At 39.7% G+C, this 26,463-nt stretch overlaps 1 protein-coding gene and 1 non-coding gene across 2 annotated transcripts; one reads left to right on the forward strand and one right to left on the reverse strand.

Annotated features, from left to right (window-relative positions):
* The first annotated feature begins 1,012 nt into the window (after positions 1-1,012).
* On the forward strand, positions 1,013-10,182 carry ZNF285 (zinc finger protein 285). The gene is made up of 3 exons (XM_045531489.1): positions 1,013-1,027; positions 5,664-5,790; positions 8,403-10,182. Exons 1-3 carry the CDS (start codon positions 1,013-1,015, stop codon positions 10,049-10,051), a joined length of 1,791 nt encoding a protein of 596 aa, XP_045387445.1. The 3' UTR covers positions 10,052-10,182.
* Positions 10,183-20,627: 10,445 nt separating this feature from the next.
* On the reverse strand, positions 20,628-20,767 carry LOC123624929. The gene has a single exon (XR_006730287.1). It is a non-coding gene; the product is annotated as a U4 spliceosomal RNA (small nuclear RNA).
* Between the last annotated feature and the right edge of the window lie 5,696 nt (positions 20,768-26,463).

The following is a 26,463-nucleotide window of genomic DNA, read 5'->3' on the forward strand; positions in this document are numbered from 1 at the left end:
CAAAGGGTATTGCAATATCCCAGAGCTAGTAATAACCTGGTAACTTACTGCCCCCTAGGACTGAAGGGCTACAGGAGGGAGCAGTCTCTAAACTAATTGAAAGGGTTATGAGATAAGGGCTGCCTGACAGGGGCCATGACCCTTGGTCAAGGGATATGGAACATAGCCAGGCCAAAGCAACCTCCAGGGAAAATCTGAGGGAGTATATAGTCTGACTTCACTCTTATTTCTTCCCTGGCTCTCTTGCTGGCTTTCCCCATTGGCTGAACCCAACCAGAAGCTAGCAAGGGAGAGAATCCACCAATACAAGCAGGACAGGAAGGGCATTGAGTGTATATGGAGTGGCAATTTTAGAGAGTCTCTGTCTACCTACTTCAGTCTACCTGCAAACTGAGAGAGTTTGTAGCTTAGTATAGCGTGAGCATTTCCAGAGCAGAGGATGTACCTTATACATCACAGGCGTGTTGTCAATATTTGAAAAAGCTGTGGGGCTTCAGAGGCTAGAGTGATTGCTGGAGAGAGAGTTTTGGAAGCTAAGAGTTAAGGTCTTAGCCAACTTCAGATTCTTCAGATCGCAGGCCCCAGCCACACAGGAGCAAGTCTTGTATATGAAAGTGGAAACAGAAGAACGTCCCTGTCATCCTGAGATTGCTCTCCAAATCAGCAATTCTGGAGCCTCTTTTCCAGAGTGATTAGGATGGAGGTGATGTCAATCCATTCTCAGGTCTGAGAAAAGGAAAAGAATTTGCAGGTTTTAACCCAAAAGCTTGAGGAGAGATAGGAAGGCTGTGGGACTGGGCACCAGGGTGAGGGGATGTCTTGAGGAGTTGGGAGTTCAATCTGTTGAGAGTGAAAAGAGAAGAATAGATATCTTGGGAGAGAAGAATGTGTGACAAAAGTGTACAGACGAGAAGGAACCAATATTCATTGAAAACTTGTTACATCCATGATCTTATGGATTCTCTCTTTGTAGTTCTGCTTCCCCAGAATCCTGCCTTTTCCAAGAGGAAGTATGATTAAGTTCCAGGTAAGTTAAAGTTTTCTTTCTCTTTAAATGTAATCTTCATTTCTGGGGAACAAGACACCTCTCTTTTCTGAAAGGAGGTCAGAATTTTTTGAGTGACTACTATGTAATTAGTAGATACTTTGTCTTGCTTATAACAACTGTGGGAGGTAGGTGGTGTGACTCCCCTTGTAGAAATGAAGAAACAGACTCAGAGATGTCAAGATGACTAGTTGGTGTTACTCCAAGTGTGGTTCACATAACAGTGCCAGTCTGTGAACTGCTTGTCACTGCTCCTTGAGTGATAAGTACAGAATCAAGAGTAAGAGTTCAGAAACTTTTATAATAATTTTGTATGGCCACAGCATCCGAGCACATGGTCGGCTTATACATGACCATACTCTGAGTGGCACTGGTTCACAGAAGGAGCAAGATTTGAATGTGTATGTATTGGTAAGAGTTCAAGCAGCAGGGCAGAACCAGTAGGAGATATATGGTAAGAGATATATTGTAAAGAATTGGCTTATGCGATTGTGGGGGCTAACCAGGCAAGTCCCAAATCTGTAGGGTAGCCCATAACGAAGGGCAGGCTGGAACTCTTGGACACAGAAGGAAACTGCTGTCTACAGGTGGAATTTCATCTTCTCCCAGGGAAGCCTCAGCTCTGCTCTTAAGGCCTTTCAACTGATTGAATCAGGCCCACCCAGATTATCTAGAATAATCTCCATTAAAGTCAACTGATTATGATCTTTAGTCATAGTTACAAAATATATTGACAGCAACATCTAGATTAGTGTTTGAGTCAATAACTGTGGACTGTAGCCGATCCAAGTTGATACATCAAAAAGACCATCATGGTGTGGAACCAGGATTTTCTTTTAATCATGAAAAAAATTAATTACCAAAATAAACAAAAAAAGAGCAAATAGTATTATGAATCTACATTGACAGTATCCATTATGCAGTTTCAACAATTAACATTTGCCACATTTATTTACTCTATCTCTTTTTTATTTTTCTTTCCAAAGTATTTTTAAAAAGATTCTGGATAGTATGTTATTTCACAGTGTATTGGGTTTTTCTGAGCTCATCACTTTTGTATAGTACCTTATTATATGCAACTAAAATAAATGAGCTCACACTTTCATCCTTCTGCCTGAAAACCATCTTGCCCAAGTCCACAGATTCATCAGATACATGTTCTGCCTTCTAAATTACTGCCAGCAACAGTTTTTACCAAATGTTCACCATGACATCACCAAAGTCACCATTTTTCCAGCCTCCTATAACAGTTTCCTCAACCATTGTAGCCTGGACCCAAAACTAATGCCATGGATATTAATTTGGAAGCACTCTGCTGGTGGAAGCAACTATTGTTTTGGTTAGCTTGGATGTGTTTTTGCTATGATGGCAGAGGGGAAAGGAAGCAAGTGGACACATGTAAGATCTCTTAAAGCCTAGGCTTAAAACTGGTACATTTTCACTTCTGCCTCATTCTGATAGCTAGAGTAAATCACATGGCCAAATCCAAAGCCAAGGGGTAAGGAAATACATTCTGGTCCTTTAGTGGGATTGGAGACTGTGGAAGAGAATATTTCTGAACAGTGATCTAACTTACTACATACCCCTATGTATTTCATTTTTAATGAGCTCTGATTTAGAGGCAGAAACCCCCATCAGTATTTATTTCTTTGGGCTAATGAGATAATGAAATTAGATACCATCTAATCCCCAGACAATAATCATGTTTCCCTAATTATTTAAAAAATGTTTTTTAATGGTTGGTTTGTTTGAATCAGAGTCTTAACAAGGTCTGCGTACGATAGTTGGTGGTTATGTCTTGTAATCTCTTTTAACCTAGAGAAATCTGCCTCTCTATGCCCATCTGCTATTGACTTATTGTAGAAACCAAGTTTGTTGTCATGTGAACTTTCTTGTATTTGGTATGAATTTGTTTGCTTCTCTTTGGTCTCTTTCAATGTGTTCCTCTACCCACAGTATTTCCTGTAAGTGGAAGCCCTAGATGGTTAGATTCAGGTTTAAGGTTTTACAAACATACTTCATAGATGGTGCTGTGTACTGAGGAAAAGATCTTAAGATTTTTGCGTGTGTTTATTGGTTTATAAATTTGGTTTATTGGCCGGGCGCAGTGGCTCACGCCTGTAACCCTAGCACTCTGGGAGGCCGAGGCGGGTGGATCGCTCAAGGTCAGGAGTTCGAGACCAGCCTGAGCAAGACCCCGTCTCTACTAAAAATAGAAACAAATTAGCTGGCCAACTAAAATATATATAGAAAAAATTAGCTGGGCATGGTGGCACATGCCTGTAGTCCCAGCTACTCGGGAGGCTGAGGCAGGAGGATCGCTTAAGCCCAGGAGTTTGAGGTTGCTGTGAGCTAGGCTGACGCCATGGCACTCACTCTAGCCAGGGCAACAAAGTGACACTCTGTCTCAAAAAAAAAAAATTTGGTTTATTAATATTTTTGGACTGTCCTTGCACCTGCATCCTATGATAATCCCTGCAGAGGGTTGTTATGGTCAGGTTTTGGGAATTGAACAATTGTTGGTAACAAATTCTTTGTGAAATCCTTTGTTACTGCTTAAAGCTTTGGTTTGAAATCTCTGCTTTAGAGGTACAGAGTCTATTGAGAGAACATGTCTGTAAACATTTAACTCTGGTCAGTGTGATATGTGCAGTGATATAAGCATTTTATGTAAAAAATTGGTTTCTTGGTCAGGGGATGGCTATTACTTTTCCCCTCAACATTTTATTTTGAGAAATTTCAATTTATAGAAAAATTGAAAGAATAATCTTCACCTAGATTCACCAGTTGTTAATAATGACACACAAATATATGCATAATATACATATATACACACATGCATATCTATATTTTATTTTGCTGGCCCCAGTTGAGGGTAAACGGCAAGCATCATTATAATTCATCCCTAAGTACTCCACTTACATCTTTTAAGAATAAGAGCATTTTTCTATATTTGAACATTACTGTTAACACACTCCAGAAATTTCACATTGATACCACTATTTTTTAGTACATAGTTGATATGCAACTGTTCCCGATAATTTCCCTTTTCCCTTTTTTGTGTTTTGAATTCAGGAGCCAATGCTTTTAGTTTCCTTTCCTTTTTAATCCCTTTTCATCTGATAGAAATAGATTAATCTGCCATGAAAAAGTGAAAATGCCAAGTCTTGGTGTGTGACGGGAAACGAACTCCTAAACACTACTGGGCTTGTGTTTGCACAACATCTTCAGAGGATGGTTTTGACAATATCAATCAAATTATAAAATCTATGTACCCAAGTAATTCAGTGATCTTTAGTCTGGGGATTTATTCTGGACAAGTATTCTTGTAAGCATTCAAAGACAGATGTTCCTGGATATTTATTGTAACATTCTTTGTGTGACTACAGGTAGTTAATAGGGTGACATAGGCAATGCGGAGGACAGGAGAGAAACTTGGCCCACTCACAACTTTGAATTTCCTCTGTGCCTCTCATTTCTTTTGTACTAGAAAGGGTCCATTCAAGAGGCAAAAACTAGACCAGCTATTCAGACAGAGAGAATTTAATATAAAGAGTTGTTAACTAGGTATTGAGTTGTTACCAAGCTAACTTAAAGAGTAAAGAGAGAACTCTATGGGACCATGGAAATAGCAACCGCAGGAAGGAGCTACCAACCTGGCTGAAGAAATGAAGAGACCGAATTATTAGGACTTTGAGACTTTGAAGAAGGGCCCTCTGGAGCTGAACCTGAGACCCGGGAGGGTGGGGTGCTAGCTGGCTGGTGTTGCTGAGAAGGAGCCCTGTGGGCTGGGGACCCAGACTTCTGATGAGGGGACACTGGCTGGCTGGTTCTGGTGTTTGTGAGGGGAGCACAATGAAACTGGTTCTGCAAGTGTTGGAAAAGCAAAGTGCAGCCAGCTATTGCTATGGAAAGGAGCTGTTTCTGCCAGAGTAAAGCGGCAGTACTTGGGTGATATCAGAACAGGAAAGGAACAAGTCCCTTCTTCCTCCCCTAGCCTTGCAGAAGCTCTCTGGTGGCCCTCAGTGTCAGAGCCTTGCACAGAGCCAGTTGGCTAATTAGAAGTGTGAATTACAGAGTCCCAGCTCCTGCCTTACAAAGTGTGTTTTAAAAGTGACCGTTTGGAGCAGAAAAATACTAACTTAATGACTAGCACGGCTTCCAACTTTGCTTTCCTTCCAACTGTCAAATTATAGACCGAATATTTGTGTCTTGCAGGGTTCATATGTTGAAGCCCCAACTCCCAATGTGACTATATTCGGAGATAGGGCCTTTATGGAGGTAATTTAGGGTAAATGATGTCATAAGGGTGGGGCCCTGATCCAATAGTACTAGTGTCCTTACAAGAAGAGACACAAGAGAGCTCGCTCTTGTTCTCTGTGTGCCACATAAGGACACAGTGAGAGGGCAGCTGTCAATAAGCCAAGAGGAGAGCCCTCGTAGTGAAACATATCTTGCTGGCACCCTGATCTTGGACTCCCCAACCTCCAGAACTGTGAGAAATAAATTTTTGTTGTTTAAGTCAACCCAGTCTATGGTGTTTTATTAGGGCAGCCCAAATACCCTAAGATGAATCCTTTGTGTGGATGGTTGATGTGTCATGTGCTTGATGTTTTAGGAAAGTGTGACATTCAAGGATGTGGCTGTGGTCTTCACTGAGGAAGAGCTGGCACTATTGGACAAGGCCCAGATGAACCTGTACCAAGATGTGATGCTGGAGAACTTCCGGAACCTCGTCTCAGTGGGTGAGTAACTGAGCGTCAAACCACTGGACCTGTTTCCTCACATCATCAGCTTCAGACCAGATAGACTATTTCAGCTGGAGCACAAAGAGAAACTCTGGCCGGAGAGAAAACTCCTAAGCGAGGCATGTGCAGGTGAGAACCCTGCAGTTAATGAGCTTTCACAGACTAGCAGGAGCGTGTGGCCCCATGTGAAGTGTGGGTGAGGGAGCTCTCCCCAAACCCTGCACCCCACCTGATGCAGGTAGTGAGCCCCCTCCCCTCCTCACACCTGTGGGCTCTCATTCTTCGCATTTCACAGAGTGACACTGATAAACTTCACACACGACCACGGGCCTTGATCCCTTGGTTGCTCCTGGAGAAAAACCAATGTTTTGGACAAACTAGTGTTCAAGGAACCAAAGGAGAACTATGGCTTGGTTGACACTTGTAATAGTACTGTAGTAAGTGTAATCAAAATGTTAGCTTATTTGCTTACTTTTTGCTAACTATCTAACCTCATTTCAATTTCTCAGCAGCCCGTATACAGCTATGTGTCACCTCAGTTTAGTTTATGAGATAGTTGCTATTATTATATTCCATTTTACAAATGAAACAACTGAGGCACAGAGTGGGTAAGTAACTTGCCTGTGATCACACAGCTTGTAAGAACTGGGATTTGAGCCCTCCCAATCTGGCTTTAGTCCCCGTGTTTGTAATAAATAACCACATGAAACGGAAGTGCCACTATGTCTGGAGTCTAGACTATAGACACAGGGCCTCTTTGCCTAAATCTGCATATCCCTGCAGCTGCTTCCCAAACTGCAGGATCCAACCCCATTGGTAAGTCCTGAAATCAAGTTACTGTGTCATAACCAGCAGTTGTTAAAAAGCAAAATAGATTAATTGAACAAAACACAAAAGAATTTATCAGAGTGCGTTACACGTAGGAAAGCAAGTATCAACTGATAAGACTTCTGTTTTAGTCAACAGTCTGTGTCTATTTCCATGTATGTGCACACCAAGTCACAGTGTCAATTCTCTTACTGTGGATTATCGACAATACAATTGGGAAACTACTGCTTTAAGCCCATTCTGGGCAGCTCAAAATCTCCCTTTCCCTGATACCACTTTATGAACTAAAGTCACTTTCAATAAAATGACTCAGAAACTACCTTGAATCAGAAGCAATATCCATATGGACTTGACCTTGGTATTCATGCCATTTTGAAGCCAATTTTAGAGTGCCAAGGATGCAAACACCTTCTTCTGCCTCAGCATCCTGTTTGTTATGGCACAATGTTGCTTTCCTGGGTGCCAAGCTAGTGCCACATTCCCCACTCCTCATAGTCATGGCAACTTGAGATTCTGCTGTAACTTAAAATGGGTTAAGTTAAGGGAATGGATTACAGGATCTTAAGGACTTTATTTTTTCATGAGGACAGAGAACTTCAGGGAAAATAAAAGAGGGTGTCTCTTAAAGCCTGTCTCGGAGGTGTACATTTGGGTCCCCCTCCAATCCCAGGACCATATTTCACAATAGTATTCTCCTTTCAATCCCCACTACTGCTTTAGGCCCACCGTGTACGGTTGTGCAGGTTGTACACAAATGTACATGATAGACCTATCCTGTATGACAGTGATGTGAAGGAAGGGACGTTATCAGGAGACAGAACTTGTTGCTTGTTTCTAAAACTTTTATATAGTATCTTGGAAGGTTCTTGTGATCCTTTGTGTCTCACTATGCCCAACATATAACACTCCATTAATATGTATTATTTATAGGTATGTGTGTGTGAATATATATATATATGTATATTCTCCATAAATCATGTGGAAGCCTTTCCCATACATTTTGTAGCAAAATGATTAAAGGTTTTTTATTGACTACTCTTACAGCAGGGAGGTAAATATCTTCTTTTATAAATTCCTTTTTTTTTTTTTTTGAGTCAGAGTCTCACTCTGTTGTCTGGGCTAGAGTGCCATGGCATCACCCTAGCTCACAGCAACCTCAAATTCCTGGGCTCAAACCATCCTCCTGCCTCAGCCTCCCTGCGCAGACTACAAGCGTGCACCACCACACTCAGCTAATTTTTTCTATTTTTAGTTGCTCGTCTAATTTTTTTTCTATTTTTTTTTTTAGTAGAGACGGGGTCTTGCTCTTGCTCAGGCTGGTCTCAAACTCCTGGGCTCAAGCAATCCTCCTACCTCAGCCTCCCAAGTAGCTGGGACTACAGGCATGCACCACCATGCCCGGCTAATTTTTTCTATATATATTTTTTTAGCTGTCCAGATAATTGTTTTCTGTTTTTAGTAGAGATGGGGTCTCGCTCTTGCTCGGGCTGGTCTCGAACTCCTGACCTCAAGCAATCCTCCCGCCTCGGCGTCCCAGAGTGCTAGGATTACAGGTATGAGCCACCGTGCCCGGCCTATAAATTCTTAACAAGATTTCTTTTGATTTCCTTGCAACACCTGATTTCTAATTGGTAGCTCACAGGTAAGAATTACTGTGGTTCTAATTGTTTCACAGTGAATAGAAGCCAAGGACAACTTCTCACCCTGTTCTACTTCATTTTCTCAAAACCTCTGAACAGATAATCTACTTGTTCTCTTAGCCAAATTCTTTCTTCTCACAGGAGATGGGATTAAAAAAAACATTTTGAATCTTCAGGAAAAAGGGTTGAGTTACCTCTTGCAAGAAGTGCTCCACTGCTGGCAGATTTGGAAACAAAGGCTCCATGAATTAACTGTGAATCAGGATTATGTCATGAATTTTCAAGGAGAGTGTCCTCCCTATTTAGAAGGAGATGTTTCCCTCTGTGAAGAGTGGGCAGGGTTGTCTCTTCACATTTCTGAAAATGAAAACTATGTAGTAAAGGCCATTCATTTAGAAAATCAAGATGTCACAGCTTGGAAAGGCCCGACACAGGTCCTCACCCCAGAATCTTGGCGGAAAGCCAACATAATGACTGAGCCCCAGAGTTCCCAGGGAAGATATAAGAGAATTCACATGGAAGAGAAATTGTACAGATATGCTAAGTGTGATGGCAGCCCCAATCGGACCTCACACGATCACGATGATTCCCGAGGGTGGAAAGGAGAGGAACCTGGCAGATGTAACGACTGTGGGAAAAACTTGGGTATGAAACCAACAGTGAAACAACACAATGTGGCCCATGCAGGACCACAACCTCTCAAATATGATAACTTTGGGATGTGCTTTATAGATGATGCAAATCCTAGTGTTCATGACAGCACTCACATAGGAGAAAAATCTCATGAATGTGACCAGCGTGGAAAGGACTTTAGTCAGAACCCAGACCTTGTTCATTATAAAACCCATTCTGGTGAGATGCCTTATGAATGCCATGGATGGGCCACAGGCTGCACACAGAGCTCAGACCTTCCCACTCATCAGAAAGTCCCCTCAGGAGACAAACCCTACAAATGTAAAGAGTGTGGCAAGGGCTTCAGGCGCAGCTCCTCCCTGCACAACCATCATCGTGTCCACACGGGGGAGATGGCCTACAAATGTGACATGTGTGGGAAGGGTTTTGGGTTTAGGTCACTTCTTTGTATTCATCAGGGAGTCCACACAGGGAAAAGGCCTTATAAATGTCAACAGTGTGGGAAGGGCTTTGATCAGAGCTCCAATCTTCTCGTCCATCAGAGAGTCCACACTGGAGAGAAACCCTACAAATGCAGTGAGTGTGGCAAGTGCTTCAGTTCAAGCTCGGTTCTTCAAGTCCATCGGAGGTTGCACACAGGGGAGAAGCCTTATAGATGTGGTGAGTGTGGAAAGGGCTTCAGCCAAAGTACACACCTTCACATTCACCAGAGAGTCCACACGGGCGAGAAACCCTACAAATGCAACGTGTGTGGAAAAGATTTTGCGTACAGTTCAGTCCTTCAGACTCATCAGAGAGTTCACACGGGAGAGAAACCATACAAATGTGAAGTGTGCGGTAAGGGCTTTAGTTATAGCTCCTATTTTCACTTACATCAAAGAGATCACACCAGAGAGAAACCCTATAAATGTGATGAATGTGGTAAGGGCTTCAGTCGGAATTCAGATCTTCATGTTCATCTTAGAGTCCACACTGGAGAGAGGCCCTATAAGTGTAAAGAATGCGGTAAGGGCTTCAGTCGTAACTCGTATCTTCTCGCTCATAAGAGAGTGCATGTAGATGAGATGCAGTATCCGTGTCATGAGTGTGGCATGGGTTTTAGTTGTAGCTCAGACTGTCTTACTCATGCAAGACTGCACGAGAGGACAGAAACATAAATGTAGCAAGTCAGGGTTCACTCAGGAAAATGGAAACCACTCTATCCCTGATGATAGAGGATTAATCAGCCTTTGGGAAGACTGGAGAGGAAAAGATAGGGACACTGATGTTATCCTGCAGCACTGGACCATGCCAGGCAACCACTGTGGATCTCAAGAACTTCCGTGAAGCTCCCATCAACTGCCGTATGCTGCGGTGGCAAAGTAAGCGACAGATGTGATTCTTGTGGCAGTGGCAATAGTTAGAGGTCAAATTTCCATTAAATGATATTCCCAGGAAGGAAATTCTAGTGGGGATGAGTATGGTAAGGTCTTCAGTCCAGCCAGAGTCTTTTAGGTTTTTTAGAGAGTCCCCACTAGAAAGATACTCAGCTGAATAAAACTAACGTTTACAGAAGTGAGCAACAACTTGTAGAGCAACAGTGTTCATTATCAGAAGCGGACTGATGCAGTCTTCTTTCTTCTCAGCTGTCCTGTATAATAATGGATTTTGAGAGGGCACTCTTTCTGTTAATTTCCTTCCCAAATTGTGATATAATTTGGGATTATAGATGGATTTGGGAGGAGATATCTTTGCAATATATTTTTTTATCGTCAAAAGCAATGCTTTTTTTGGTCTTAGCTGATTTATAGGTTTCTCCATTTGGATCATAGTTTTTTTTTTCCTAGTTTTTCTTGCACTACATTTTCCTGCTAGTTATGGTTTGTATACAGAACAGCCATTCAAATGCAAATAAAACCATTGCTGAAGTGTCATTTTCTTACAGATCAAGTGGACTATAGTGAAAGATTAAAAAATCTGTGTCAGCAGGGAATGGGAAAATGAGCATTCTTATGTTGATATAAGTTGATGGGAAAGAAAACAGGCACAGCATTGCTAGAGAGGATCTTGTCTGTATGTATCAAATATATTGTGTACATTGTTTTTGAGGCAGTGATCCTACTTCCCAGAATGTATTTTTAGGATGTAATTGCCCAAGTGGGAAAAAAATGGTTTCAGAAATGAGGATGTTCCAAGAATGCTTGCAATAATAAAAATTGCAAACAACCTAAAAGTCCACGTATAAGAGATTGAGTAAATTAGAGTAGCCCATATAATGAAATAACATGGCTCCACCAACGATGATCTAGACTTGTACAAATTTTCACATAGTGTTGTCCATGTCTAGTCCTCCTACCTGCACAGGCATACACATTTCATCACCATACACATGTACCTGCCACTGGCTCTAGCTCATCTGTTCCCCACATGGATGCCACTGGCACCGCTACTCCTTCTGTATGACATATACCCTGCCACCAGCTTCCAGCTTGCTTGTGATCCACCTTCATCCTGGAATGTTGCTTCCTGCTTGCCTAGAAACTGGGGACCAGCTCTGATTCAGGCAGAACAGATAACTTCTTTGCCATCCAGTGGGCTGTAGCTATGTCGTCTTCGGTGAGGTCTGACCCTAGCCTTGGGAATGCCAATGAGGTCTGAACCCCTTCCATGTTTGCCCTTCCTTGGGTACTCTCCCTCAGTACCATATAGATTTTTAAAATATCTGATAGTATGTACAATTTTTATTCGTCAATTGTGCCTCAATAAAGGTGGAAAAATATCTTGTAGTTACTCTTTTAGAAGTGTAATAATGGCTTTCTCCTTCTGGTGGGAGGTAGTAGAAACAGGCTTCCTCATGCATCTCCTGTGAAGATCTGACAGCTAAAGCCAGATTGTGTGTTTACCACCCACATAGTCAATTTGTTCCCTTACCAACATGGGTGCCCTCACACCTTCCTTTTAAGAAAGGAGGGCCAGGTGCAGTGGCTCACGCCTGTAATCCTAGCACTCTGGGAGGCCAAGGCGGGAGGATCACTCAAGGTCAGGAGTTCAAGACCAGCCTGAGCAAGAGCGAGACCCCATTTCTACTAAAAATAGAAATAAATGATCTGGACAGCTAAAAATATATATAGAAAAAAAAATTATCCAGGCATGGTGGTGCACGCCTGTAGTCCCAGATACTCGGGAGGCTGAGGCAGAAGGATTGCTTGAGCCCAGGAGCTTGAGGTTGCTGTGAGCTCGATGCCACGGCACTCTAGCCCAGGCAACAGAGCGAGACTCTATCTCATAATAAATAAATAAATAAAGAAATAAAGAAATAAAAAAGAAAGGAGAAAAACATGGAGGTGAGATGTCCATCTTCTGCTTCACCGAGGCCTTATTGATTCTTCATAAGGTATGGAGAAGTTATGGTCCTGTGCCTACTCTGATTGACCCTTAGATAATATGTTTTCACAATAAACCTTACTCCTTGATCTCTTATGTGTGATGATCAAGTTGTGATGAAGAACAGCATTGGTGGACTTACTCTTCCATATATCAACATTCATTATAAATCTTCCATAGTTGATATGGCATAATATTAGCTCAGGATAGAAAAATAGATCAATGGAAAAGAATAGTGTCAAAAAACAGATCCATGTGACTGAGTTTATCAGCTGTTGATGTGTTAGAGAAATGATAGTTGTTTTAATAACAGATGCTGGGTTCATTGGATACTCAACACTAGTTCATACAACTGAAGACAAACAATACAAATATCACATAGCTGGTAGACTGGGGCCAGTGGCTATGCCTCCATTAGACTGCCCACGGAAGCATGGTGACAGCTACCAGAGGCTTCTAGTCTGTCTCTTGTCGTTTTGTAAATTCATTTTATTGAGGTATAATTTATATACAGTAAAGTGCACAGATTTTAAGTGCACATTTAAGTTTTAGCAAATATACATGCCATTGTAACTAATGCCTATTAAAGATGTTAAATATTTTCTTTACAACAGAAAGTTCCTTTATGCCCCTTTCCATTCAATCCCTCCCAAAAAGTTACAATCCTGTTCTGATTTCTATCACCATATAATAGTTTTGCCTATTCTTGAACTTTGTATAAATGAAATCATACTGTATATGCTCTTGTGTCTGGCTTTTTTTCATTCAACATTCTTTTAAATTTGGAATTTATAATAGACTATTGTATATTTTATTATTTGTAAATCATGTGCTACACATCTTTTATATTAAAAAAATTATAATAAACTTACATAATATACACACTTCTTTTCTGGAAAGCCAGTTGTTAAACATTTATTAGCACACCACTCAGTAAAGGGATGCAGCCCTAGAATAGGCCTTTTTCCTCTGAAGTCGACCGGCTCTGAATTAGAATGTTACATCATGTAACGAAAATTGTTTTTCCTCATTCCCCACTCATTCTATGTATCTACTTCCTGAGACTTGACAATGTTGTGAGACAGTTTTCTGTGTGTTTCTCTCTTTTCTGAATGTCTGTGGGCAGAGACACTGGTTGCCTTTGTTCTCCACTATCTGTTCAAAGGGAATCACCTTGGAAGACAGATAGCATCTTCCTCTGGAGCAGTGGCAGATTTGTTTATGGTTCACTCTAATGAAGATAGGGTCTCCCTCTGGAGCAAAAGTCAGTGATTTTGTTGCCACTGCCCATTATAGGTTCAGGTTTCCTAAGCAATGTTCTACTCCTGTATTGCAGCTCACTATGTATGCAAGCATCATCTGGCCTTCCACAGCACCCTATGGGATTGGGGTGCCCAAAATTAGTGCAAATGCTGACACTCTGGCTATTGCTGTTGTTGTAATAATGTCCTTTATCTCAGACCCAGGAGTCTCTTGTCTTCTGTGAGCATTCATGAGACTATGGCAGGCTAACTTGTGAGCTTGTAAATTGGGTAAATTTCCATATCCTTTTCAGTTCTTGTATTCTTACTAAAAAAATGCAGGATTTACATTGGCTTTATTTATTTATTTATTTATGAGACAGAGTCTCACTCTGTTGTCTAGACTAGACAGTCTCACTCTGTTGCCCGGGCTAGAGTGCCGTGGTGTCAGCCTAGCTCACAGCAACCTCAAACCCCTGGGCTCAAAACCCCTGCCTCAGCCTCCCGAGTAGCTGGGACTACAGGCATGTGCCACCATGCCCGGCTAATTTTTATCTATATATTTTTAGTTGTCCAGCTAATTTCTTTCTATTTTTTTACTAGAGACTTTAGGGGTCTCACTCTTGCTCAGGCTGTTCTCGAACTCCTGAGCTCAAACGATCTGCCCATCTCGGCCTCCCAGAGTGCTAGGATTACAGGCTTGAGCCACCGTGCCTGGCCTGTATTAGCTTTAGTTGAAGAAAATATGGTTTCTTGTTCAGGTATTTCCAGTCCCTTCTATGAAGTATTCTTGCAAAAAAAAAAAAAAGAAAAGAAAAGAAAAGAAAAAAGAAAACACCTGTATTTAATTTAGTCTTTAAATCAAAATTCTATTTTATAGGAAATTTAGAAGATTAGGGGAGAAAGTATGGGGAAGCCTTTAGACAAATCCAGGATTTAGACATCATATTTGACATCTTGATTTACCCAATAGTTCAAGAACATAAAGAGTGGTGGTGGTAGTGGTATGTGTGTGAGGGTATAATTCTAGAATAAGTGAACTTCAGATGAGATAACTGTCAGAATCTCGGGTTTTGGCACCAAAGATGTCAGGGTGGCAATCTGCCCTCAGTTCTTGGTGTGCTCTTGGCCAAAGAATGACCAGACACACCGAAGTGTCAAATCTAGACTGTTATCCCAGTCCTCTGACTCCTTTCTTGGAAAAATCACCAGCAAGGCCAATACAATGTAGTAACCTCAGGCAGGGAGAAGTTTCACAAGAGTAACTCTTTATTGTAGAATAAAACAGGTCTGTCTCCTCAAGTAGAGAGAGACAGACCAACTCACTTGCTGACTGTCCCGCTCACTTACTTCTAACTTTTTGGATTGTTTGCTTTTATTAACCCAGTCTGGAGGAGGACTCCTGGGAGGTGCAGGATATTATCAAATAATCAACAGGTGTCCTCAAAATTCCATCTATGTATATGAGCGCCCTCTAAGAAAGCCCACCTGGGGGGGTGAACCACAATGCAGATTCAAGCTAATGGCATATTAATGACCCCTAGGTTACTCTAGATCACTTTCTAAATCTTATTATGCGTGGGCTGGGAAATTCCTAGATTGATAAAGCATTCCCTCCTTCCCCAGCTGTAGCAGTTGCTCATGATACAATTAAGGGTGGGGTAACACCAAAATTAAGTGCCCGCCCCTATTCTTCTTCCTAGGTGCAGCAATTGCTCAAAACAGCACCAAAACGGGGAACCCTTGTCCTGAGAAGAGCCAAAGATCCTAACTATCTACCTAACATAATGATCAAATAAAATGAATTAATCTGTTTGGATATTGATTGGAATAAACCAACTGTAAAGAGCGTTTTTTCAATAAACAGGAATTCAAATTGGGAACCAGATAATTGCATATTAGATAATACTAAGAATTATTAATTTTGTTTCATATGGTAATGATTTTGTGTTTATGCAAGAAAATATCATTATTTTTAAGTGATACATAGAGTATTTGGAAGGAAATGATAATGCCATGGATTTGCTTTAAAATACTTTAGTAACAAATTCAAAAGTGGTGAGGCCTGTGTGGCAAAACATTGGTAAGTGTTGAATTTAGGGCATGTGCATTTGGTGTTTCATGTTACCGTTCTCAATACTTTTGTATTATTTTTACAAGTTTCATTTAAAGTTATTTCCTGCCCAGAAGGAATGTGGTAAGTACATATTTCCTGTAGTTTCACTCCTTATAGTCACCTGGATTCCATCTCCCATCTCAACCCACACACCTCTTCTGAATAATTATGAACTCATATGGTTTAAACTGATTTGTGGGCTGGGTGTGGTGGTTCATGCCTGTAATCCTAGCACTCTGCGAGGCTGAGGGAGGAGGTTCACTTAAGGTTGGGAGTTCTAGACCAGCGTGAGCAAGACTCCATCTCTACTAAAAATATAAAAATTACCCAGGTGTGATGGCACACACCTGTAGTCCAGCACTCTACCCAGGGTGACAGAGCGAGACTCTGTCTCAAGAAAATAAAAAAGCCGCTGATTTGTAGAAAAGATGCAGTCACATTAAATATATGAGTCAAAGAGCAACACAGGTATAGCCAATCCCAAGCCTGATTTGAACTAAAAAAACTTCAAGGAAAGAGCCCTTTTCCTTATGATAATATTTTCTCCAACTTCCTACCAGTACAGCTCCTTTAATTTGCCAGAAACACTGCTGTTCTTGTACTTGATTTCAAGACTGATCTGTGCTTGCAACTCTGTGGATGTGTAACATCTTGAAATAAATAGTTCACGCACGATGGCATAAGCAGGTCTAGATGAATACAGGCACATACAAAGAGGCAATCACGTTAACTGCGTCTGAGACCCCATAGTCCTTAAGGTCTGTGTCCAGTGCAGCAAAGCCCAACTCCCTCTTAGAATCTTGTTTTTTTCTCATAAACATTGCCTCTCCTTAAAATGTGTTAATTTTCTTTTTATATTAAAACCTTTGCTTCCCCCCGCCCCCGAATGGCCATATTTTGTTTATATTCCCACGTACTAGTTTTTTCTGGAGCAAAAAAGTTACAATAAATAGGCCAAGCGCCAACGGTCCCACAGTTGAGACTTAGCTCAAATGTACTTGAAGACGAGAGATACTAGCGAGAAGGCGGAAGCGCTGCCACGCAGAGGATTCTGGGAAGTGTAGTCGGAAGCACTTTGGCCCCACGATGGCGGGGTCGCGGCTCTCGTACCGCTTTGGTCTTCCGGGAAGGGTAGTGTAGAAGTTCCCTGTCGTGGACACTTCCTCTTCAGGAATATGAAGTGTGGCCCTCCCGTATGACTCGGGCTTCCGCGCCAGGGCAGGTTGCGGCCATCAATCCCCACGAGAGACTGAGTCCTAGCGACGCCTCCGCGACGCCTCTGCCTGGGCGAGGGACTGACGGTGGTGGAACCCTGTGTCCTGAGGGGAAGGGGTGGCCGGCGGAGGACTAAGGGTGGAGGTGTTTGCGGTTCCCTAGCGTCTGGGGGGATGCGCGAGTCCCAGGTTAGGGGTAGGGCGGGGTCGTGCGTTGCTGGGTTTGATGGTTTCCTGGGTTCTTTGCTGTCGCAGCCTGTTCAACCTGCCGGTCAGCATTGCCGCTTCCCCAGCGGTAAAATGTTGCACGAAAAATGTATGTTAATATATATGCTTATGTATATATATATTCAGTACATTTATATTGACCTAGTCTCTGTGAATCAGTTTCCAGGGTATAATTGTAGTACATACCCAGTGAGGTTGTGAGAGTTAAATGAAGTTAATACTTTTAAAACACTTGAAACGATGACACACGAAAAAGGTGGCTTGTTATGGTTGCACAGGGCTTCAGCCAAAGCAAAAATAGCAATGAGTAAGCCTTCATGAAAGTTTAAAATCTCCCCATGTTAAAAAGGCACCATAATAAAGGTATAGAAGACACACAACAAACTGGGCTGAAAATCTTGACAACATATATACTAGAAAATGGCTTATAATTCTTAATAGGAATCTTAGAGATTCATAAGATAATGAAATATCAACAGGAATGTGGATATGAATGCAGCAAAGGATATGAATAGTCAAGTTTTAAAAGAAGCAATGGGTATAGCAAGTACATGAAAATACGATTAATTGTCAAATAAGCAAACATTTCAAAATGAGTTGTTTCTCACTGACCATGTTAGCCAAAGTTTTAAAAAATTGGTAGTATCTGACGTTAATTATGCATACAATCATAGATACTTATACTGTCTTGGGAGAAGAGGAAAATAGGAAACTTTTGGGAAGGAAACATTCTATACTACTATCAAAATTTTAAAGGTACATATTCTTTTATGTTTCAATTTTCACTCCTCAAAATTTATTAGAGAAAAATAGTGAGACAGGTGGGCTAAGATATAGTAAAAAGAAGTTCTTTGTAGAATTGCTCTTTATAAGAAAGAACCTAAAGCTAAATGTGCATTATTTGGAACCATGAAATGTATTTTAATCATCCATTCCATGAAATCCTATGTGTTATAGAATGAAATGAAATTAATAATGATAACAGTAGCTCCAGTTCCATCCAAATTACTATAAATGACATTTCATTCCTTTTTATGGCTGAATAGTACTCCATGGTGTGTGTGTGTGTATATATATATACACATATATATGCATGTATATATGTATATATGTATGTATATATATGTATATATATATATATATATACACACACACAGACCCCACATTTTCTTACTCACTCGTGAATTGATGGGCACTTAGGTTGGTTCTACATCTTTGTGAATTGTGCTGTGATAACATTTGAGTGCTGGTGTCTTTTTGACAAAATGACTTCTATTCCTTTGGGTAGATACCCAGTAGTGGGATTGCTGGATCAAATGGTAAAACCACATTTATTTGAGGAATTTGCATACTGTTTTCCATAGAGGTTGTACTAATTTACAGTGCCAGCAACAGTGCATAAGCATTCTTTTTTTCTCTATCCACGCTAGCATCTATTGCTTTTTGACTTTTTAATAATGGCCATTCTGACTCTGGTTTTAATTTACATTTCCCTGATGATTAGTGATGTTGGGAATTATTTCTCAAGAGTTTAATATTGCAAGGCACCAGGTGAGGAGATGGGAGAAATTTCTTAAATCCATCTCCTTGAGATTTTGAGGGCTAAGATTTTTTAAAGGTGGTTTGGCGAAAAAAGGGCTAGGGAATTGGGTCTGCTGATTGGCTGGGGATGAACTCATAGGGCTGGGAAGCAGAAATTATCTTCTTGGCTGGGACAGTTCCTGGGTAGGGTGTCACAGAACTTGTTGGATCGGTTCCCATGCATGGCCACTGGTCCAGTTGACATCATTTGGTTCCCCCAAGTACATGGTCTGGAAGATATCTCAAAGACCAATCTTAGGTTTTATAATACTGATGTTATCTATAGAATCAGTTGGAGAAGTCACAAATCCTGCACCTGAAGGATATGTGACTCTTACAGCAGTCGGGAAGTTAGGGAAAAAAATGGCTGGTAAATTTTTAGCTGTATCTATACTTGTATAGAAATCAGACTTTTATCAGTATTCCTGCCTTATGGCCTTACATTATTTTAATGTAGGTGGCTTCAATAGAACATTACTCAGTAATTAAAAGGATCAAATGACTGATATGTGCATTAATACAGATGTATCCAAAAAATGCTATGCTCAAAGAATTGTAGTGCAAAAGAGTACTTACTGTGTGATTCCATATATTTAATATTCTAAAATTAGTAACATTTATGGTGAAAAAATATCAGAAGAGTGGTTGCCACTGGGGAAAGGAGTTAGAGACTGGGAAGTGTAATGAGGGGACTTTTGGAGGTAATGTCAATGTTCTAATGGATAGACAAATGATAGGTAAGATGGCTAGGTGGATGGCTAGGAAATAAATATTGTTGGCCGGGTACAGTGGCTCACGCCTGTAATCCTAGCACTCTGGGAAGCCGAGGCAGGAGGATTGTCTGAGCTCAGGAGTTCGAAACCAGCCTGAGGAAGAGCAAGACCCCATCTCTACTTAAAAAATAGAGAGAAATTAGCTGGACAACTAAAAATACATAGAAAAAAATTAGCTGGGCATGATGGTGCATGCCTGTAGTCCCAGCTACTCGGGAGGCTGAGGCAGGAGGATTGCTTGAGCCCAGGAGTTTGAGGTTGCTGTGAGCTAGGCTGATGCCATAGCACTCTAGCCCGGGCAACAGAGTGAGACTCTGTCTCGAAAAAAAAAAAAGAAAGAAAGAAAGAAATATTGTTCATTTTAGAATATAGGCTGAGAGTATATGGGTGAACATTATATAAGACATTCCATTGTAAAATATTGGGAAAAAACAGTTTTGAGTGAAAAATTTTAAGAGAGTTTTATAACACAAGATTATATATATAAATTTTATACGCATACCAAATTCCACACATTTTGGCAGAAAAACATACAAACAACAGGCACACATTAAACAGTAGCATGGCTACTGGTGGGGCAGGGGAGGGAATGAAAGTGGGTGGTGGGGGATATAATGGAATATTAAATGGTATTTTTATGTTTACATTTTATTCAGCTTTTCTGTGTAATTACAGTAGAAAGAGGGTCTATGGAAGCTCTATCTGTGTTGTTGCCAGAAGTCTCTAATATTTATTAGAGAAAAATTTCCAGAAAGAGGTGGGAAGTGATTTACTACTGAATCCTGTGTACCAAGAAAATTACACATGAACAATAACGTTCTCTGACCATAAAAGGAAGACAACTCTTTCGTCTCAAAATTCTGTTGATTATCGTTATATTTTCTTTCTTCTTTTAATGTTTCAGAGGAGAATTAAAATGCATAGTTTATTTTTTCATTCCCTTGAAATTGACTCAAATTTTTAGTCTTTACTCTTACAATTAAAAAATTTCTCCATGTCTGCTAGTGTATCTCTATCTACACTTCTTCCTTTTCCCCTTCCTCTTCCTATTTCTCCTCCTCCTCCTCCATCCCTCATCTTTCTTCACCTCCTCCTCCATCTCTCTTTTTCTTCCTTCCATTATTTGATATGGCTCACATGGAGAAATTTTGTTCATTTTCTTTTAATCATTTATTACAATCTGCTTCGTTCTCTAATCCTTATTTTTTTTCCTTCAGTTTCTGTAGAGACTGTCAAAAATTGCCAATGCCAACTACATTTCAAGTCGTCATGCTAAGTATTGGGAAAAGTTTTCAATTAGCAATAATTGTGGCTCATATAAACCTCATTGGCTACAATACTGCCACTGTGCAAAACTCTCATTCTCATTTTTTCTCATAAGCTTCTAAAACACACCTGATTGATGTATTCATATTCATTATAGATTTTTTTCATTTTTAGCCTTTCCCTTTGAGTTCTGAAAAATTTTCATGAAATTCTTCTATACCAAATATTCAATTTCCTTTGAAGCATAACGTTGATTTTTTACAATTTTAGATCTTAAATTTTTTAAATTTAGACTTTATTTTTAGGGAAATTTTAGTTTTACAGAAAAATTGCAGATAAAGTATGGATATTTCCAATATACCCTCCTCCCACCACAGGTTCTCCTATTATTAACATCTTGCGTTAGTGTGTCATAGTTGTTACAATTAATGAAACAATATTGAATCATTATTATTAACTAAAGATCTTGGTTTACATTAGGGTTCATTCTTTATGTTGTACATTCTGTGGGTTTTGACAAATGCGTACTGCCTTGTATCCACCATACAGTATCATACAAAATAGTATCACTGCCCTAAAAATACCCTGTGCTCTACCAATTAATCCCCCCCCCCCCCCCCGAGTCCCTAGTAACCATTGATCTTTTTACTGCCCCTATGGTTTTACCTTTTCCAGACCGTCATTTAGTTGGAATCACATTATGTAGCTTTTAAAGACTGGATTCTATCCCTTAAAATATGCATTTAAGCTTCTTTCATGTATTTTCATAGCTTCCTAGCTCATTTCTTTTTATTGCTGAGTAATACTCTATTGTATGGATAGACCACAGTTTATTGGTCACGTTTTATTGATTTTTATGGCTGTAAATATCACTCGCATTCAGAAAAGTGCCAAATCCTAAGTATACATGTGAAAGTGAACACAAAATGAACAGCAGTATAAGCAACACCTCCATCAAGAAATGAAGCATCCCAGAATCGCAAAAGACCTATTCTCACTCACAGCCTCATGATGCTTTATCTCCCATGAAAAGAAATCACTCCCTTAATTTTTATAAGATTACCTTGCTTTTCCTTCATACTTTTACTATTTAAGTGTGCATCCTAAATACTGTAGATGAATTTTGCATGTCTAATAACTTTGTATAAATGGAATCATACTGTATCTAATGGATTTTTGTCTAGTTCTTTTCTTCAACATGGTATTTGTGAGATTCATCATGGTGTTGCATACATAGCTGAAGTTTATTCACTGTCCTTGCTGTAAACTGTTACATTGTATGAATAACAAAAATATTTATCTAGTCTATTATTGACAGACATCTGAACTATTTCCAGGTGTTAATATTATGAATGAAGCTGCCATGAACATTCTTATAAATGTTTTTTGGTACACATTTAGACACATTTCTTATGGGTCTATACTTTGAGCAGGTTTGAAATATCATAAAAAATGTTTTTCTCATCTGGCTTTACAATCCATCAGCCCTAGATTGTTGTGTATAGTGTGAAGTAGAGATTGATTTAAGTTTTATTTCTCAATACCCAATTTGACTTAGCACCATGTATTGAATATCTTCCCTATTTCCTGGCTCTGCAGTGCTACATTTGTTGCAAATCTGAAATCAACATGAACATGGGTATATAGAAAATTCAAAGGATCTACACATAAATTAGTAAAATTAGCTAGATAAATTGATTGAAACATAAAGAAGCAAATGTAATGTTTAGTAGAAATGGTAGGGTGAGCATCATTATTTTTTCCCCAATGTCAGAGGAAATGTTTTCAATATTTTACTATTGCTTTTGATGTTTGTCATAATTTTTGTAGACCTTTACTATTGCTTAGTTGCCTAAATTTTCTCATCATGAATGGATGATGCATTTATCAAACTTTTTTTCTTCATTCCTGATAAGTCAAGTGGGTCATGATGTGTTATCCTTTCGTATATTGTTGGAGATAACGGGGCAACATTTTGTTTAGGACTTTGCAAGTATATTTATGATGAGACAGGCCCTGCCATTTTCTATTCTATTGAAGCCTCTGGCAGATTTTGGTATCGTTGTTGTGGTAGTCGCATAAAGTTAGTTGAAAAGTGTTTCCTATTTTGTTATTCTCAGGAAGAATTTTGCGATGAACATGATTTCTTCTTTAAACATTTGGTAGAATTCACTGATGACACTATCTGAGATTAGAGAATTCCTTTTGTGAAGTTTTTAATAATAAATTCAACTTTTCCATGCTTCTAAATCTATTCAGATTTTTCTGTCCTTCTGTCTGTTTTGGTAAATGTTATGTTTTCTAAATTCTCTAGAAATTTATTCATTTAGGTTCTAAATTTCATTGGAATTAAGTTACACATAATTTCCCTTTAAGTCCATAGAATGTATAGTGATGTTCTCCTTTTTTCATTCTTTTCCTTGGTAATTTCTGATTTCTAACTGTTTTAACAGTAGGTTTCCACCTTATGAAATTTTTTCTTCTTGTTTCAAAGAATAACCTTTTAAAATCCTCTTGTATTGTTTCCTATTTAATTTATCCATTCTTATCTTTGTTATACCTTTACATTGGAAGAGAGGTAATTTGCCCTGCTTTTTTTTTTTTAACTTCCTGAGATGTATGCTTCATTTCTTAATTTCCAGCCTTTATTTTTTTTCTCACATATATAGGTAATTCATTTCATTTGAAGTATTGAATACATCCTGTAAGTTTTGACAGATATTTTTATTATCATGCAATTAAAAATATATTCTAGTTTCCATTGCAGTATTTCTTTGATCCATGGATCATTTATTTTTTACTACTCACCACTATACTAACAAGGAGATCCATGGATTATTTAAAAGTATTGATTAATTTCCAAACACATTGAATAATTTAGGGTCCACGGAGGAGACAGAAATCTCACCAGTTATTTAAAAAGAAAGAATTAGTATATTCTAATAAACTAATTAACTAGAATTGGTAGCTGGATCTCTAAAAGAACAAAATGAGAACTCTAAGGGATGATGGAGTTAGCGACTGCAGCAAGCAGCAACCACCCCAAGCTCTGAGGGAACAAAGTGAAGAGGCAAGAATTATTAAAACTTAGAAGATTGGAGAAAGGTCCTGCTGTCCTGAAACTCAGATCAGTGAGGAAGGGCCAGTGTTCAGTTGGTTCCGCTGTCTTTGAGCCCAGGACAATAGCCTGCAGTTTTAGGACTTAGACATCTGAGGAGCAGGCATTGAAAAGTCATTTGACAATGTCTACAAGGGGCCATGATGAAAATGGTTATTCAAGTGTTGGAAAAACTGCAAATTAGGCAGCTGCTACAAGAAAGTAGTACTACTGCCTGGAAGCCCACAGGAAGTAGGAAGTGTCTACTTCCCCACTCCTCCCCTAGCCTTATTGTCTTTTCCTAGGGTCCCCTATTGGCAATGCCAAACATACGACCAGATGGCAGAAAAAAAATTTGGCTGCAGATTTCTCATTCCAGCCCTCAAAAGCAAAGTAAAGAACGGTGGGTTTGGAGATGAGACAAGAGTTATCAAATGCACAAATGTGAATTATTTACATTGTTTTTATTGATTTCTAGCTGAATTTCATTGTATTCAGGAAGCATATTTAGCATTATTTCAGTATTTTGAAATTTGTTGTCATTTTACCCTTTTTTAGGTGTTTTGTGTGCTTGAAAAGATGTGTATTTTATAGTCTAGCTCCTAGACCAGACCATCACCCCCCAGTAGAATAGCAGCCCCAAATACATGACTCCTCCAGATTTTTCTGAATTTTTGCCCATTAATTCTCCTCTGACATTGAAAAAATTTGTTCACCTTTCATCTGCCAGATTTTTGTTCCAAATTACCTATTTTATTATTACTGGAAGTAGAAGTATACAAAACATTCTTTATTTAATCCATGTGTGTTGAAGTTTTCCTTTCATTTTATAAAAAAACTCATGTATTATCAGATTGATTCTTTTTATATAAAACATAATTCTTTTCAAAAACATTTCTGGGGGGGGAGAAGTTGTTAAATAATCACATGGTCTAATTTCTTTAAATGGTTCTATTCTTTTAAACCACTGAGCATTTTCACATATTGGCTGTTACGTCTTTTTCTTTTACTCTCCAGTGAGAGTACTTGCCCAGCATTTCAGATGGTTTCAGTAGGACTGTACAGGACCTTGTTCAGCTATCTTCAGCATCATATTTGCGTTATTGTTGCCAAAAATCTAGCCTTTAAATCTAACTGCTATTTTGCAGAAAATATTCATGTTCCAGGACAGTAAGTGCCAGATCAAGGAAGCCATCAGACAAATCCAGAATATGAGAAATCGTACATGACAACTGACCTATTTGCTTCAGTAGGTCAAGGGCATGCAAAAGGGGGAGGGAGAACTGTTTTAGATTACAAGAATTCAAGAGACAACATCAAATACAATTAATGCACTAGCATAAAGGAAAACAATATATACATATATATATTTCTTGCCCAGGAGAAAAGTGGGCACTTAAAGTTTCTCTTCTCTCTTTCTTTCTGCTAAAGTTTTCTGGATTGAGCCATTACCTAATCCACCGTCCTCCCTAAATTATCCTTTCCTCAGCAAGACAACTTACAGTATTTATGATACAAAGAGCAGAGTGAAAATAGGTGATGTGATTACTAGGAGCTCAAGGACGAAAAACTTTCAAGATTTTATAAAGGATTTATCCCCTCCCACATTATAACATTTTGTCTGTATCAATACAGCCCTTCCATTTGTCTTATGACCCACATTTCATTATCAGCAATTAAAGCCAAGGAAACATGGGAAACATTTACTCCTTCTGTTTTATGACCTAATCAATGGCTGCATCTGATATTTTGTGGATTGTTGGCATCCAAGTCTATTCTTGTGGTTCTTGGAATGAGTACCCTATGGTAGTAGTCACACTGCCAGAGTTCTAGATGCATCCGCGCCCAAATTGAATAAAAAACGAAATCCAGTCAAAGAAAAGTTGAGATCCTGTATTCCTTAAACTCGGTGCCCAGTACAGGTCAGCCCAATTTCCTTTTAGTATCTACATTTTTAGCTTACACATCGCTTCTCTTCTATAATCTGTTTTTCTTTCTTCTTTCTTTTTTCGTATTTTTAAGCTTCTCCATTCTCTCCTTTATCGGATATCCTCTTGGAATAGGTAAATAGTAGGTGGGTAGTTTGCTTTGGCTGAATTTATTTGGGTGCCACGTTTGAAAGAAAAAAATTTTCAAGAGAAAAGGGAGGTTGGGGCGGTTGAGCTCGACTAGCAATACAGAACTAATTCAGACTGAATATGCAAAAGAGGATAGTGACTATCCAAATACTGACATATCCGAAAGAGAAAGAGCCGATTTGCAGGAAGCGCTTCCCTGCAGAAGATTCCGGGAACTGTCCAGAAGATCCACAGGGTCAGAGACACGCTCCAGGAAAGGCGCCCTTAATGTACGGTCTGCTGGAGAATAAAAAACATATGTATGCATATATATGCACACATATATAATGTGTGTGTGTGTGTGTGTGTGTGTGTGTGTGTGTGTATGACAGCTCCGTGTGTTTGGAAGCATTTCGGGTCTGTGAAGGCGACGTTACACAATCCGTTCCCGACTCACACGACGGGAACTTCAATCCACGTTCTCAGCGTGGGAGCCGGCACTTCCGCCCCAGGAAGGCGGCGCGGTGTTCTGGGAATTCTGGGAAGTGTAGTTGGGACGCCTGTGTACGCGGATAACTTCCGCCACGGGAGGCAGCGGCTGAGTCCCTGCTCCCGTCGGGAATTCTGGGAAGC

This window comes from Lemur catta, chromosome 19 (genome assembly GCF_020740605.2).
Source record: "Lemur catta isolate mLemCat1 chromosome 19, mLemCat1.pri, whole genome shotgun sequence".
Taxonomy (NCBI): Eukaryota; Metazoa; Chordata; class Mammalia; order Primates; family Lemuridae; genus Lemur; species Lemur catta.